This window comes from Piliocolobus tephrosceles, chromosome 9 (assembly GCF_002776525.5).
Source record: "Piliocolobus tephrosceles isolate RC106 chromosome 9, ASM277652v3, whole genome shotgun sequence".
In the NCBI taxonomy this organism is placed as follows: Eukaryota; Metazoa; Chordata; class Mammalia; order Primates; family Cercopithecidae; genus Piliocolobus; species Piliocolobus tephrosceles.
This window is the reverse complement of record NC_045442.1, coordinates 45,880,214-45,898,449: the sequence shown is the minus strand read 5'-3', so window position 1 is coordinate 45,898,449 and position 18,236 is coordinate 45,880,214. Positions and strand designations below refer to the sequence as shown.

Here is an 18,236-nt window from a genome sequence, read left to right as displayed (position 1 = left end):
TCAAAGCTTATTTAGGTCATGTATAAAAGAAGGTAAAAGGAACCAGGAAGTAAGAGGCATGCAAAGAAAGGTGTAAAAATAAAGAGGGTTGTTTCGGTAAGAAAGCTTAAAAAGAAGTATCTTATATGGTAAATTTAGTCCTACAATAAAACGACTGGTTAAGAAAGAGGATGGTCAGGACAAACCACAGAGTCCCAGCATATCATGAATGGTCTAAGTCATAATAAAAGGATTTATTTAAAAAACAAACAAAAAAACTTTTATATAATTAAAGGGAAATTAAAATGGTCTTTCTAGAGATGATTGGACTTAATGTAAAAATATATACATATAGATAGAAATATTAAATCACTGGTTAAAACAATGAAATTTTCTTAAGGGACTGATTTACTCTTAATAAATTACAAGAGATTTTAATTTTTTTCTAACCCAAACTTCAACTTTTATTGCATCTCGCCATTTTCAGTTTTCTCTCCCCTTTTAAAGGGTGTGAAATTGTAACACTCTCTTTCAACTTATTTTCAGCTCATACAAGTTTTTTTCCTTGAGTTCTGTTTGTTATGGCCTGATGCTAACAATGTTTTCATGAATGTCCAAAGGAAATGTTTTCTTCCAACATAATATTGTGGCAGTGCAGGTCTTTTCTGTTGCCTTTTAGTAACTGGTCTAACAGATTTTACAGTTTATCTAAACAATTCTATGCCATTATGATTAAGCTTGGTTTGCTTGGGGAAAAAACTGAAATTAAAAAAATTTTTTAAATTAAGGTTATTAACATTCATGTATCTTTCTATATGTTCAAAGTACCTGTGCCATTGAGTTACATGGCTTTGACTTCCGGGTCTAAAAAGGACACCCAAGCCCTGCTAAATTGTAAACACCGACAGCAATTAAAGCCACATCTTCAGGCTCTGTAGAAAATGCCAATCAAAATAAACTGCATTTCTGAAACACAAGGCCAGAAATTAAAGCTATTCAACTCCTCAAGGCCCAGGGACTATCACAGAAGAGGTGGGCATGTGAAATTGGAAGGGCCAATTTTGAGAGAGAAAATAAGTTCAATTTCTCTATAATCATTCATATCAAAGGCACACTAATGCAAAACGTATGGGTCCCTGTGTCAGACTAAGAAGGTTTTTGTTGAAGCATTAACTGACTCCTTAATAAAGGTTATAAAAGCTGTGAAAGGCTTATGGAAATTATATCTTATGGTCAAGATTAAAATTTTGGAGACTGTTTATAAACATTTAAAAACAAACTGAATTGGCTTCATGCTGTTTATATCAGGGCTTATTGTTTGGAGAAGTAAGTCTCCTCTCTCAAAGAAACAAGTTTTTCACCTTTTTTTGAGTTATCATTTTGAAATGAATGACTTATTTTACAACGACCTGTACGTAATATCAAGTTTTTTAAACCTTTGATATTTGACAAACTTTCCAAAATCAAATGATAAATTATGTCTTTTTTGACCTAATTAATCCCTTAAGACATTAGGTTCCATGAAGTCCCAAAAATGACATAATCTGGCTTATTTAGTAAAAAAAAAAATCATACAGGAAACATTGTCAAATAAGAAATGGTATTTGGTTTTCCTGGTCTGTATTTGTAGAGATGTTATTAGTATGTGTTCCAAAATTATGAGAAACTCCTATAATTCTGCTATGACTTAATGTACATCATCAATAATAATTTTAATTATTGTGTGCCACAGAGGTAACAAATTTCCTTGTCAACTGTGTCTTTGACTATGGCTACCCTAAAACTTTTGTCATCCATGGACAACTGTTACCTTCTTTTGGTCCTCTTTAGAAGGTGGTTTTATAATCAGCTATAAAACTCTAATGGGTGCTCTTGAATGCATGTTTCTGATTGAAGACTGTGACATCAGAATAGAAGAAAAACTTTCAGGACTCACAGAGAGCTGAAAGGTCCATGAATATCAAGCAGAACAGGAATTAACTGCATGGACTGAACTAACAGAAGACTGAAGTTATCTTTTTGACTTTTTGCTTAAAATGTTGCTGATCCTTTTGTTTTTTTCAAAGAAACTTTTCTTTTGCACTATTGACAGCTTCTAATAATTTAGTAGACTCCTATGAACAAAATTTGGAGCATATTTGTTTCTCTCTACCTGATTTCTCCAGATTAGAAACTATTTGTGCGTATTCTTAACTTACAGCAATACAGTTATTTGTGTAAGTGCAGTAAGAATCTGTTTTCATTTGTAAAAGGACACAATTGGAGAAACTAGTTATTTTACCAAGGCTTTGATTGGAATGGTGTGCTTTCCTTTAAGTAATCAAACTTGACTTACATAGCCAATAAAAGCCCCTTGGGAAAATTGGCCTCATACCTTGTCTACACAGTCCCTGTACAGGGTTTCTGACCTGTGGTAAGTAAAGAATGTCACTTTCTGACAGGCCCAGGAGCCCCAAGTTTATCTTGGAATCAAAAGGAGAGGAATTCATCCAATTCACAGGTATCTGATGGTACAAATCCATGGCTGGGCTTGGCTTTAAAAAAGTCTTACCTGAGATTATTTCTATGGAACAAAGTTCCATCAAAGCCAAATGTAAAAGCCTATGTAGGCAGGGCAAGGTGGCTCATGCCTGTAATCCCAGCACTTTGGGAGGCCAGGGCAGGCAGATCATCCCCGAGATCCCGCCACCACACTCCAGCCTGGGTGATAGAGCAAGACTATGTCTCGAAAGCAGAAAAAAAAAAAAGGCCTATGTAACAAAATAATTATTCTTGCTGCACTATATACAAATAATCAGGCCAAGCATAAGAAAGCAAATCAGTCCTACCATAATTTGTCTTTAGTGAAAATGAGACACTGGAGACAGAAAAATTATGTTTCAAAAACTACAGTATACTTGTTGTTAGATTCTAGTCCTGCCTAATGTTTTTCAATTTTTATTATTTTCTATAGTTTAGACCGAATTCAAACTTTTCTTGGCTACAAGTCTTCAAAATAATGTTTTCAGTCTCTCTCCCTTCTTTTTTCCACCATTTTTCCTAATTTGGAGTCACTGAAAACTAAGCTGTGCTTTCTTAATGCCCTAAGAACTGAAGCTAGACTGTTAAACTTCAGAAGAACAGAACAGCAACTCACACACATAAGCCACTTTCATACCTGTCTACAGACGGATGGACTTCAGGTAATGTGGCCTATATACATTTTCCAGGATTTGTTTTTCGTTTGTTGCTGTTTTTCTCCCTTCTTCCCCCTATTTTCTCTTCAAATGACATGAGACTTCACAACCTGCTAAAAATGAGCTTTCCTAGTAACTCAGACCTATCCGTCAAGGAATAAACCATCCTAGCCATGAGAGATCAGATGAAACTTGAGACTAGAGATTCATTTTCTTCTAAATATGCTTTCTTCGAAAGATTTTTAAAAAGAAAAGGGAGGAAATGTGGAAGGAAAATAAATCTTGCTGACCCCAAATCACTAAGCCAAAGGGAAAACTCAAGCTGGGAATTGCTTAGGGCAAACCTGCCTTCCATTCTATTCAAAGTCACCCCTCTGCTGAGATAAATGCATATCTGATTGCCTCTTTTGGAGAGGCTAATCAGAAACTCAAAAGAATACAACCACTGGTCTCTTATCTATCTATGATCTGGAAGTCTCCTCCCTGCTTCAGGTTGCCTCACCTTTGCTTCGAGCTGGACCGAACCAATATTCATTTTACATATGCTAACTGATATCTCATGTCTCCCTAAAATGTATAAAACCAAACTGTGCTCTGAACACCTTGGGCAGATGTCATCAGGACCTCCTGAGGCTGTGTCATGGGTGCATGTCCTCCACCTTGGCTAATAAACTTTCTAAATTAACTGAGACCTGTCTCAGATATTTGGGGTTCCCAGTACTATGGTGCTCTTCTACTATGCCTGTGTTGAAAACAACTGCAGAGATTTTTTTCTCCTCTGATTTCCAGCTTCTATTTCTCTTCTTTCCTCATCACTTCTATCTACTCCCTTACCACCTAGGCAACACTAACTGCTTGTTCCTTACTGACTCCTATCTCAATTTTATTTACTTCAGCTTCTCAGTTTTATAAGACTCAGCTCCAGTAAATCTTGGGTTTAAAAGCCACTTGACTGGCAATGGAGTTCACAACAGCTTTCTGGGGTTAACTAATGTTAGCTCTTTCAAGTCGGCATTCTGTGATAGACGCTCTTAAAATTCCTGGCCGTTGAGAGTTCCACGTTTTTAAAGTTTTTTCAGTATACTACTCCTTCACAGAATACTTCAGCTCTTACTTCTCTCAAAATAACAGAAATAGTTTTCAAGACTACAGTGTAATGATAGGACTAAAAATAGAAAGACATTAAGTTAAATAATTAAGGTCATAGTATGTCACTTTCTGTGTTTAACTTTGTGTATGAAATCTTTCCTGGCCCTTGACTACTGAACCGCAATTTCAAGAAAAGTAAATAGTCTAATTATTATTATTTTGAGATAGGGTCTTACTCTGTCGCCCAGGCTGGAATGCAATGGTGAGATCTCAGCTCACTGCAACCTCCGCCACTAGGGTTCAAGCAATTCTCCTGCCTTAGCCTCCCAGGTACATGGGACTACAGGCACCCACTACCATGTCCAGCTAATTTTTGTATTTTTAGTAGAGACAAGGTTTTGCCATCTTGGCCAGGCTGGTCTTGAATTCCTGACCTCAGGTGATCCACCTGCCTCAGCTTCCCAAAGTGCTGGGATTACAGGTGTGAGCCACCACACCCAGCCTATATAGTCTAATTAACGTGCTGAACAAAATACTGTATTTATAAATTCCCGAGACAGTTAACATATATTCATCCTGCACTTTAAATCTATTAGAGTATACATCTCAATTAACCCACCCTTTCATCAAAAACATAGCTTATCAAAACTCTTCTACTACATCTAAATATGATCCAAGCAACAGTTTGTGTCCAGAACAATCCCAGTCCCTGTACAACGCTATGTTGAAACCATCTCCTCTCTCATTACCAATTAAAACTCCTACCTTTCACAAGCTGAAGGTTTTCCTGGCTTCAAGTCTAGAAATTTACAAATATATTGTTTAATCCAACATAACAGTATACTTCTAGGATATGTTTCTGATTTGATGCAACTATGTCATCTTCTACCTCTCATCTCAAAATCCTAATGCCTTTAAAATCACATGGGGCCCACTGATTATCTGGTAAACTCAAAGTGTTCTACATCTAAGCTTTTAGATTCAATGCTCTGTCATTCTGACCATAGAAGTCACACCTTCCTCCTCCCACATTCACATCTGATCCTTGTCCTTAATGTGTATTCTAATTCCTTAATTCCTTTTTATTCTCCAACTAAATTATCCCCCATCTGGTAATACTTAACTTTCTAAATGGCCTGAATCACACACTCATTATTTCAATGATGTGCTCCTTAGAAATCCTTACACTTATTATTATACTAGTCAGCTCCATCCCTAATGCGGATTTAACACTACCATTCACTCTATCTGCCACCAAGTTGCTGAGTAACGCTTCAGAATAGTAACAAAACAATTGAGTTCCCAATAAATTCATACTTTCTTCAACCATGCCCTAATGTTTCAAAATCCACAATGATTTAATCTCATTAAATAGTGATCACATATTTACCTAAATAGGCCCCCAACCTCCTCCACTACTCACTTTTAGTCACAATCTCTCCCCTTCATGATACTAAAAATAAAACAACTCTAACCCTAAAAATGTTCCCTTAACTACTTACCCCAACCCCTACTGATTCTTCTGGGACCTTCCTCCACCTATTACATATCCTCTTAGGCAGCCCCTCTCTACCTCCTCCTTCTCTGCTAACCTTTTCCCTTTTTTTCCCTTCTTTTCCCCCAACTCTAGAATGACCATATTCTTTTACTTCAAATTATACTTGCTGCCTCGACCAAATGGAAATTACTCTCTCCAAGCTTAAAGATTTCACTAAATTACTGATCACTTTCTTAGATCATATTCCTCATGACCTCTTCTTCTCCTTGACCATTCTATAAACACGTTTACAATCAATTCTCTTTTGCAACTTTCTCCTTCTTTGGCTATGGTGACTTTATGCAAGTGCTTCCCCAGACAGTGGGAAAGAAGTGAGAAGAGGTATAACCGAATAATCTTTGAGGTTTTAAAAAATTTTATTTGCCACCCCACCAACTTCCCCAAATTTTGATTATTTCTTTGCCGAACACAGTGTTTCAGTTGACAATCACTGCCACAGTGAACCACTATGACTGTCTGTAGTACTCTGTATACTTCAGGTGTATTCAGGTAGAAAAGACTATAACCAGTACCCTAAACATTATCTTGGTTTTATTCTCACTCCTCTGGTCATTTTTTTTTAAGTTCTTACAGTGCTTGTACTAATAACTAGGTAGATAAAATAATATCTTAAGCCTATTTAGATGAGGTATAAAGGAACACAATATAATCAACACCAATCCAGGTTTAAGAACGAGAACATTATCATTATCTTTCAAGCCCTTCTGTGAGGCCCTCTTCAAATACAGATCTTCTCTTGTCTTCCAGAAAAAAAAATCACAATCCTAAATTGAAATCATCTCGTGCTTTTCTTTAACTTAACCATATGTTTGATTCTCTAAGGTTTAGTTTTACATGTTTCAGAATGTCTACATGGGATCACACTCTAAGTACTCTTCTGTGACGTTTTCGTCTCATTTCTTAGAGTTGTTGAGCATCTGTATTTCGTTCACTTTTCTCTGCTTAATACTATGCTCTGGCATGTGTAGACCGAAGTATGTCACTCTGGCATAAGAATTATTTTGAGTCGAGGGAAACTTAGAAAAAAACAGATATAAGAAAAGCTGTCCGCCCTACCCCTTCTTGCCTAAAAGCAGTAAATTCACAAAGGTGTCCCTCCTCTTCTCTTTACCAGGAAGGACAAAAGTTAATCAAAGAGGAATCTACATAACAAACTTTAATAACTAGTCTTCATCTACCATCAGTTTCCCACAGTTTGCTGCCCCTAGAGACTCAAGGTCCTTTTCTTTTGTCTGATCACTTCTTTAAAAATTTGTTTCTTTGCCAAGATACTATATACACTCAAGTTCTAACCAAACTTTTGAGTTACACATCTCTGGTACTCCTATAGGTTGCATGTTTGATACATGTTAATAAACTTGTTTGTTTTTCTCTTATTTATCTATCTTTTGATAATTCAGAAGGGTAGAAGGAAAAGCGTTTTTCTTCTCCTGTATGTGCATATACCAACATTTATACTAATATTTCCGATTGGTTCCTGCTTTTCTCTATTACAAGCAGAGCTGCTATGAGCACTCTTGCATATATCTCCTGGTTCTTGGATATATGCCCACAATAAAACTTTTGAGTCATTGACTATGCACATTTTCAACTATACTAGATAACGCCAAACTATCTTCCAAAATGGTTATACTAATTCATATTCCCAACAGCAATACTTTTGTTCCTACTGTTCCACATTCTCTGAAGCACATGTTATTGACAGACTTAAAATTTTACAACTTGGCAGGGGTGAAAAGCTTTCTCAATTTGACTTTAATTTGCATTTCTTTGATTCCTAATCAGTTTGTGCAACTCTTCATATGTTTATTGATCCCTGGACAGTGTTCTTTTTTAATGTGCCTATTTAAGTTTCTTTGCCCATTTTTCTGTTATTTTTTTCTTACTGATTCATATGCATCCTATGTATATGTCCTCAGTACAAATCTTTTAAGTTATAAAAATAATAGGAAACACTTATGCAGCACTGTTTTATTTTACATTATATATTTAATTCCAATAGCAACCCAACAAGGTAAGTGCTATTACTACTTCTTTTACAGATAAGAAAACTCAAGTCACAAAGTAGTTAAATAAAACTTTGTGTTTTAGGATTACCTTCCCTATTTATAGACTTTTGTTCTTCCACATGAATTTCGGGAAAAAATACAACAAAATGAAAATGTGCCAGTATTTTTTTAACTGATGTTGAATTTAACTACACTTTCAACAGTTTTATAATTTTCTCTATGAATGTGTTGTATGTCTTATGTTTGTCCGTTTTTTTTTTTTTTGAGACTGGAGTCTCACTCTGTCACCCAGGCTGGAGTGCAGTGGCCGGATCTCAGCTCACTGCAAGCTCCACCTCCCGGGTTCCCGCCATTCTCCTGCCTCAGCCTCCGGAGTAGCTGGGACTACAGGCGCCCGCCACCTCGCCCGGCTAGTTTTTTGTATTTTTTAGTAGAGACGGGGTTTTACCGTATTAGCCAGGATGGTCTCGATCTCCTGACCTCGTGATCCGCCCGTCTCGGCCTCCCGAAGTGCTGGGATTACAGGCTTGAGCCACCGCGCCCGGCTGTCCGTTGTTTTTTATTTTTGATGCTACTATATAATCTTTTTTTAAATGACATTTTAAAACATGGCGGATATACAGAAACAGCTGATTTTGTACACTGATTTTAAATCCAGCAAACCCATCAAACTCTCATTAATCCTGATAGCTAGTAGACATTCTTTGGCTTTCTATGTAGATTATCATATTATCCATGAATAATGACTGTTTAGTTTTTCTTTTCCAATCCCTACCTTTTTGACTTAGGCAGTGGCTAGTTACTCAGTAAAATGTTAACGACAGAAGTAATGACAACAAAGGAAAGCCAAAAAAAAAAAAAGTAATGAAAAGTAATGAAAGACAACAGGCTTGCTCCTAATCATAAAGAAAATGTTTCCAATTTTTCACTATAAAATACATTTGTTTTAGTAAATTCATTTTATCAAGTTAAAGATTGCCTGAACCCGGGAGGCAGAGGTTGTAGTGAGCTGAGATCGTGCCACTGTACTTCAGCCTGGGGGACAGAGCAAGGCTCCGTCTAAAAGAAACACAAAAAACAAAAGAAAAATAACACTATCTTCTGTTCCCATTTTATTAAGAGCTTTTCTAAACCCATGAACGAATGCTTAAGGTCTTTTCTGCATTGAGAGAATCATATACGTTTTATTCTTTAATCTGTTAATGTTGCATATTATATTGATTTCCCATCCCATAATGAAGCCAGGCTTAAACTCCTGGGATAAATCCAACTGGCTGCATTGTATTTTTTCTATATTGCTGAATTTAACTTGCTAACATTTAAGATTCTTATACCAATTTAGAAGGGAGAGAGAGAAATTACAGACTACTATGTTTTGGAATTGTAGTTATGCTAGCCTCACAAAAAGGTTTTAAGTGTTCCCTTTCTATATTCTAGAAGAATTTGCATAAATTGGTTATTATTAATTTGTTCCTTAAATACTGGCAGAATTTGCTATAAAGTTCTATGGGCTTGAAATTTTCTTTATAAAAAGATATTTTCACTATTATTTCATAGTTACGGAACTAACCATGTATTCTATTTCTTCTTAAGTCAGTTTTAGAAATGCCTATTTTTCTAAGGGTTTGTCCATATCTAAATTCTCAAATTTATCAATATACAGTTCACCCTTACACAACACAGGGACTGGGATGCTGACCCCACCACACTCAAAAATCCCTATAGAACTTTTGACTCTCCCAAAACTGAACTACTAAAATAGCTTATTGTTGACCTTATCACTAACAGAAACAGTTAATAACATAGTTTGTATCCTGTATTCTTGCAATAAAGTAATCTAGAGAAAGTATGTTATTTAAAAAATCATAAAGGGAAATACATTAACTTCATCCTTGTCTTCATGTTGAGTAGTGTGAGGAAGAGAGGTTGGTCTTTCTCTCTCAGGTTGGCAGAGTTAAAAGAGGTGAAGGTGGAGGGAGTGGCAGGAGAGACAGGCACACTCATTTTAACTTTCATTTAAAAAAAAATCTGCTTATGAGTGGACCTACACAGTTTAAACACGCTGTTTGTTGTTCAAGGGCCAACTATAGTTATTAACAGTCCTTATTTTATTTATTTATTTATTTATTTTTTGAGACAGAGTTTTGTTTATTCATTTAATTTAATTTTTTTTTTTTTTTTTTTTGAGACGGAGTTTCGCTCTTGTTGCCAGGCTGGAGTACAGCCTGGTGCTGTACTCACAATCGTGGCTCACTGCAACCTCCGCCTCCTGGGTTCAAGCGATTCTCCTGTCTCAGCCTCCCGAGTAACTGGGACTACAGGCACGCGCCACCACGCCCCGCTAATTTTGTATTTCTGGTAAAGACAGGGTTTCACAATGTTGGCCAGGCTGGTCTTGAACTCCTGACCTCAGATGATCTCTCCACCTCAGCATCTCAAAGTGTTAGGATTACAGGTGTAAGCCACTATGCCTGGCCCTTATTTTTAACATCTATAGCAATACTAGGCCTTTTTTGTTCCAGGTGGCATTTTATTGGTAACTTTTTTCTTATCAGTTTGAAAGTCTTGATTTAATGTCTTTTCAAAAAACCAATTTGGGGTTTTATTAATTTTTCTGTACTGTATATTCACTTTCTATTTCATTAACCTATGTTATTATTTCCATTCATTTCATTATTATGTGTTTTACCCAGGAGTCATTTTAAAATATTTCCTACTTTCCAAACTTATTTTCCTAATGATCTCTACTGTACTGTACCATAGCAGTACTTAGTATTGGTAGCGATACTATGAAACTTGAGATTTGCTTTATTATCTAGCATTTGGTTTATTTTCACAAATCATATGTGCTTGAGATATGTATTTTGCATTTATTTCGGCACAATATACCATACGTGTCCATTTTTTATTTAAATCTTCTATATCCTTAATTTTAAAAAAATCTGAACAATTATTAGGTGTTAAAAATCTCTCACCATGTTGATGGAGATGTCTATTTTTCCATGTAGTTCTATCATATTTTTGCTTTATATACTTTGAGGCTACATCAATAGTTACACACAAATAGAAATGTTATATTTATTGGTGAACTGAAATCTTTCATCATTTATTTAGCAACCATTTTCTCCAGTATCTTTGCCTCACAATTTCTTTTTGCCCAGTCAGCTTTCTTCTTATGTTTGTGTGGTATATGCGTTTTCCATCTTTTTACTTTCAACCTTTCTGTATCTACATTTTAGATGTGTTACCTCGCCCAGCATATGGCTTAAATTTCTGTCTTTAAACTATTCATCTTTAAAACATTATGTTTTTATCTTTAGTTGAAATCCTACAGATAGCCTTTTGGGGTTCTAGATTTATTGGAGTATCATCTATGAGACTGCCTACCTTAGATTGGCTCTGTGTTTTGTATACTGAGCCCCCCTCTGAAATCATAAAAACAGAATTCAGCAAATTCCCTCAAGGTAAAGGCTGGAAATCAAGCTCACCTTATCTTTCTGAAATTTTTGTCTTAAGTTTTCAACCTGTATTCTTTACTTTGTTGATAGTTTATGAATGCCTTTAAGATTTTTAGGCCAGGTGCGGTGGCCCACACCTGTAATCTCAGCACTTTGGGAGGCCAAGGCAGGCAGATCACTTGAGGTCAGGAGTTCGAGACCAGCCTGGCCAACATGGTGATACCCCATCTCTACTAAAAATACAAAAGTTAGCCGGGTGTGGTGGCATGCATCTGTAATCCCAGCTACTCCGGAGGCTGAGGCGGGAGAATTGCTTGAACCAGGGAGGAGCAGGGCGCAGTGAGCTGAGATTGTGCCACTGCACTCCAGCCTGTGCAACAGAGCAACAGAGACTCCGTCTCAAAAATAAATAAATAAAACAAGATTTTAAAAAAATTATCAAGCTTGTTTAGCTGTTTTCGGCAGGAGTCAGGCCAGGTACCTTGTTACCCATATTGACCTATTCATTCTTCACTGGCTGCACATGATCTTTCTACACCCTAAATGAAGGAAATGTATCAAGGCTTACTCTTCAGCTTACCAATTATGATGCATTATACCATCTCCTTTGGAGACTTCATCACTCTTAATATAGTAATTACTATTTATTATAGTGACAATTACATTAGAATTTCTCAAAAAATATATGTATACATCTTGATGATGGTGAGGGGAGATGGGGAATGGTTTGGGAAAAGTCCTACAAATGATATATACACATACAGGAATAACCATATGGCCTACTCTATCCCAGGTGAGACTCACTGCTTTAACAACTCCAACTACTTACAACCATCTGACAAGGAAATTTACCTCTGGATTGACCTTTTTTCTGAGATTCAGACCTGCAACTTCAATTGCTGTATGAACATTTCCTCCTGAATTCCTCCCACCAACACAAACCCAGCATGGCTGGATCAAACGTCATCTTCTCATAAATTTGCCCTACCTACCAGTTTCCAAACCTCTATAAAAGATATTATGAGTCTTTGAGGTATCCAGACAAATCTTTGATTCATTTTTAAGATGTCCTTTTTCTTTTCCCACATCATCACAAAGTCCTTCCTGCATTCATTTGTGTTAGTCTATTTCACTCATTTCATTCCTTTTGTCACCCTCTTATTCTAAGAGGGTGTCAGGACTGTTGCAGTCTATCACCAACAGAGCTTGCTTCTAGTACCTCTTGACTCCTATTCCTTCTGCGTACTGTTGTAAGGTGAATTATCCTTAAAACATTGTGTATCAGCCACCCATTCGAATATATTTAATGAGTTAAGACTGCCTACAGAAGTCTTCAATTGGTCAACAGCATATTTACTTATTTTTATTTTTTTTGAGATGGAGTCTCTCTCTGTTGCCCAGGCTGGAGTGCAGTGGTGTGATCTTGGCTCACTGCAACCTCTGCCTCCTGGGTTCAAGCAATTCTCAACCTCCCGAGCAGCTGGGCATGCGACATCATGTTCGGCTAATATTTTGTATTTTTATTAGGAATGGGGTTTTGCCACGTTGGCCAGGCTGACCTCGAACTCCTGACTTCAAGTGATCTGCCTGTCTCGGCATCCCAAAGTTGTGGCATTACAGGCATGAGCCACCGCATGGCCAGTCAACAGCATGTTTAACAGTTGGCCAGAGATGTAGGGAAGAGAAGAGGAGGGGTAACCAAGAGGCTATCGCCATTGGCCAAGCAAATCCCATTTCATCCTGAGTGTTTCAAACGCTGGTTAATTACTGTGGAATGGGATAATGCTAGAAGCAAAAAGTATCCCTCCTTTTCAGTTGATGATGGATTTCTAAAATGCTGTGTATTGTTTATCAGCCTCAGTCCACCCAACGAAACAAAAAGGACCAAAGAAGGAAAAAGTAGAGCATTCTATTTAAAACTGTCCTTGCTGACCCTAGAGACCAAGCTCTTTCATGAAGCCACCTTCAACTACCTCAATCACTGGTGACTACTATTTTCTCTAAGAGCCACAGTTTCTGTCTACACTACTCAATAAGAAACTGGCATATGCTACTTACTATTATAATTTATATTATTGGCCAGGTGCAGTGGCTCAAGCCTGTAATCCCAGCACTTTGGGAGGCCGAGGCGGGCAGATCACGAGGTCAGGAGATCGAGACCATCCTGGCTAACATGGTGAAACCCCGTCTCTACTAAAAAATACAAAAAAACTAGCTGGGCGAGGTGGCGGGCGCCTGTAGTTCCAGCTACTCGGGAGGCTGAGGCAGGAGAATGGCGTGAACCTGGGAGGTGGAGCTTGCAGTGAGCTGAGATCCGGCCACTGCACTCCAGCCCGGGCCACAGAGCGAGACTCCATCTCAAAAAAAAAAAAAAAATTTATCTTATCATGAACAAATCTTTTCTCCCTACCATGGGTACTACAAAGGACACAGTATCTAATACTTCATATACCTGATATTTAGAATACTATACACATAATTTTAAATGAAGGCTTAATAATGATGGTTTATTCATGTAGTATTTAGCATCTATATTTAGCTTTCTGTATGTCTTCTACATGTGTATTCCAGGAGTTCTTAGAAGCCAAGGGGAAAAAAAGACAAAATTATCTTTAAAAGTCACACCTCTGCTTTTTAAAATGCTGAAATGATGTAACTTATAGTATTTTTACATCAGACTTAAACTGACTTTCATGATTCAGGTGGGAGAAAGAAAACCCTACACCTAGGTTGACAAATGGATACACTCAAATTAGTTTTTTTTTTTTTAATCTACCCTGGTCAGACTTCCCAGAGATTTACAAATAGGCTGATAATATAATCTAGAACTTCAGTCAACTATTTTATAATAAAATTCAAGGAAAAAGTTCAGAATTGTCTAAAGTGCCTTTCAGATATACACTTACTGCAGTGTTTATAAAATTGTGGTTTTCACTTTTTACTGATGTAAGGGCTATGCATAACATTGTAAAACAGTCATTTATTTACATCCCTATTTCCCACACTAGCCTATAGCATTTTGAAAGAACAAGATTTATTAATCTTTTTTCTTCGGTACCAAGCAGTTGCTAGGAACTCAATAAATGTTTATTGAAGAAATCTGTCACAACTCACAAGACAGATCTAAAAATCCATGGATATCTTATTCAATTATTTTAAGATAAATTATGTTATTATACCATAAGATATTCAATAAGATATAAATATTTTAGCTATTAATTATTGTTTTAAAAAAAAGGAGCCAGAGGGAAAAGTCAGCTAACAGCACAAAAAATGTGTAAGACTCCTTTAAGGTTTTTATGTTTTGATGACAAACAGAAACCAAATATATCACTTTTAAAAGGAAATGACCACAAGAGGCAGCAGGTGAAAAGTTCAAAACTACAGCTTATATTAATAATCAACAACTTTTAGAGCCATTCATTAATTAGATTTTAGTGCAGCTTATAAGTTTAAGACTAAGAATGTTTCAGTATTATCCACATTTCAGAAGTCATACACAGCAAAAGGCATATCATTACTGAAGATAAATATTTTGGGTTAACCTAAAAAATTTTACCTAGATCCTACCCTGAAAGCTGACAAAAATATTCTAATGAAGATGTTCACAATATTATATTTTTATTCTCCATTTCTCTTTGTCTGATAAGTTGTTTATATAGTAAAAATGACTTGAAATAATGTCATAATAAACTAGTACTTTGTAAGAGTAATAAAATTAACTACGAGTATCAATACAGTTTCATGTGAGTCTTACAGAATTTCTCATTAATTTGTTAACTCTACCAAATTTTTAGTTTGAGGGGAAAATATTTGTTAGCCACAAGAAAAATGATCTTCAGACATTTCAATCATACCTGTTTCTGAGCTTCTACTTTTTGCTTTCTGGTTGGATCAATTGCATCTACCATCCATTTGATAGTAAAGTATGTCACTGCACCAAATATTGTCAAACGGAAAATTAAACCAACAACTTCATTCCGACTCAAAGGACGAGAAAAGGCTTCAGCATGTACCATCTTGATTGTTAACCTTAAAAAAAAAACAGAAATGTCACTAGGTAATAACTATACTTATTAAAATTGGGACACTAACAAAGTAGCTTAAACTAAGCAAGAAAAACTAACTTCTAGTCAAATTAAAATATTACCTACCTTAAACAAAGTGTTTCATTTTAAGGAGAAATGGATTTTTAAATGTTAAGTAAACAAACACATTTAAAGCTCCTCTTGCAAACTAGAAGTAGACTAGAAACTCAGATTTATTTGGTAGAATTAATCATTTTACTTGAAAAATACGGTAAATATCTTAAGGTATTTACTCAAACAGCTTTAAAGAACTATTTCAGAGTCTAGGAAAGTATCGACTACAACACTAATCCCACTGAAGAAAGGCAGCCCAACAATACTAATGTGATGGTAAGAATTTCTTCTATTAACTGTAATGTATACCAGGTAATTTTTGAGTGAAATTCAAATTGTGAACTCACTCACTTTTTCCTCACACCTACTTTTAAAGGTTTTCAAGGCCTGCTTAAATTTAAACATGCCATTTTCTCAATTAATAAGTGGCATTAAATTTTTTGAGTCACACTATTGCTCCCAACAACCCAGCTAAGTAGGAAGCAATAGAACTTGGAAAAATCTTGAACTGAGACAACTACTACAAGAATACAGCACTCACCCAAGCTAAAGAGAAAAAAATGAGGTAAATGTGCCTACTTTTGCATATATCCCTGAACAGCTACATCAATCAAAGCTTAGGCTTACAGAAAACATACACTCCTCTGTCAACGGCAATAACTACTCAGAAGAAATAAGCTTGTTAGGGGTGATATGACTATCACATTTTGGGAGATAGGATCTTAGCTTCAAATAATGCCATTATACTTTCAGCACAGGAGTGTGCTGAATGCTACGGAATATATAAGAAAAAGAGAAGATGTATTTGCACTCATATAAACATGACAAAAACAGAATTGGTATGGCTCAGCACAGATAAAAGTTAGGTACTGCATAAATAGCCACAGTCCTTCCAGATCTAAAATTCTCCTCTCACTACTACTAAATTAAAGAGCCTCTTCACCTTCCTCCCTCTAGAATAGCTCCAAAATTTTTTATTTCCTTTTATACACCTCACCTCCACTCAAGGATATACACTTCTTCTCTCTAATCAAAAGACTCCAAAGTATTCCCTTTACAGGATTCCCAAGCACTCAAAACTATTCTAATCTAGAATCTAGCTCCAGAGTCAATTCTAAGCATTTTATCTTTCACCCCTTTTCAAAGGGACTCTAAATAGCTGGAGTCACTAGTATCTGAAAATCCCACACATATTTTCCCTTCAGCATATCTGTCTAGTACCCTGCATGGGCCATTTACCCTCATTCACCCTCAAACTAGTCAAATTCTATCCTAACTTCAAAAATCAACTTTATCTGCTCCATAAAGCCTTTCAAATCACATGAATTTTCTGTATTATTCATTTTGCCCTATTATACTATCTTAAAAAATGTCTTGCTTTTAATCATTATTGACCTTATGAGATATCTACTCAATTAGAGTTTAAATCCTTTTAAACAAGACGTATATCTTATGTACCTTTATAACTGTTACGCACAAAACAGACCTTTATAATTGCCACACACAGAGGCTATTCAAAAATTATGTGTTCAACCGATAAATTGTAACTGAAGAAAACCTCCCAATCATTCCAGCAGAGTCACTGTCAGACTTCTGAAGGATTTCCAAAATGTTCCACATTTCTCCATTATTAGGAGCCATTCGCTTCACAATAATTATATTTAATTTAAACTTAACAACTAAATAATTGAAAGCGTTCATTTTGGAGGAAGAAACTTTGACCAAGGGATGTTAAGTGACTTAATTCATTCAAATAGCACTGAACATCTATATACGACGCCCACTATATACTGGGTATACAATAATTGTTAAGATATCACCACTTTATTCAAAGAACACACTGTCCGGCTATTATATTAATTATAAAGAAAGCAAAAGAAGCCAAACAGGAGAAGGCAACTAACTGAAATCTCTCCTCATGGAACAATGAGGATGCCATCAGCATGGATTCCAAAAAAATGGGTTACACAGTATTTCACTTCTCATAGGAAGTAAAAAACTGACTTTTCTAGTCTTTATTCCACAAAGTTGAAAAGGCAGTTGAAACGTGTTATATCACTACGAGGAGTATACTCACAGGTGAAAATAATTTAGACAAGATAAGGGTTTTATTAACTTGACCTGTGAAAAGCGGTGGCATTCCAGTAAAATATTTTCATTTGTTTTAGAGTGGGTAGAGTGATAAAACTGTCATCTATTGGATATTCATTGAACTACATGAACAAATTAGGGCTGTTATGCACACATCCCAGTCATCAAGATAGTAACAACTTTTAGTCCCATAAAAGTTCAAGATACAAAACCCGTTTATATCTTTTCCAATTCTGAAATTTTTAATGTAGTAAAGACTTAGGTCTACTAAGGCCACTTGTAAAATAGTAGTCCATCTTTTTAAATTACTTCAAAATCCTTCAATGAAACTGAAACTTGTTTTGTAGACTGTAACTGTATATACTTTATTGTACACTCATGTATCATTCATTCGGTATTGATATACCTGCAATGTAAGGCTGTTACAGCAACAATACCATTAGAGCGAACATACAATAAAAGCTGCATGTGCAAACAACAGCAGAGAGTGTATTTCAATCCTGTATAAACATTAAGTTCAACAAAATGAATACACAAATATGTACATATACGATGACAATGCTGTAAGCAACTAAGAAACATCCTAAAACACTATAACCTAGAGTTATTTGCTAGGCAAATATGATATCAGGTCGTTTCATTTTAAGTTATCCATTTCCGAGTAGAAAACTATGAAATCGTACTACCTCATCTATGAGCAATTTATTTACATGTACAGCATTCATAGCATAGCA

General features: G+C 36.0%; 1 protein-coding gene across 2 annotated transcripts in view; it reads right to left on the bottom strand.

The window, feature by feature from the left end:
* ATAD1 (ATPase family AAA domain containing 1) overlaps nt 1-18,236 on the bottom strand; it is a 66,394-nt gene that overhangs the window by 47,387 nt on the left and 771 nt on the right. For both annotated transcript variants that reach the window (XM_023225171.2, XM_023225172.2), the window contains exon 2: nt 15,127-15,301. In XM_023225171.2, coding sequence (XP_023080939.1) covers nt 15,127-15,301 — 175 coding nt within the window. The remainder of the gene's footprint in view (nt 1-15,126; nt 15,302-18,236) is intronic.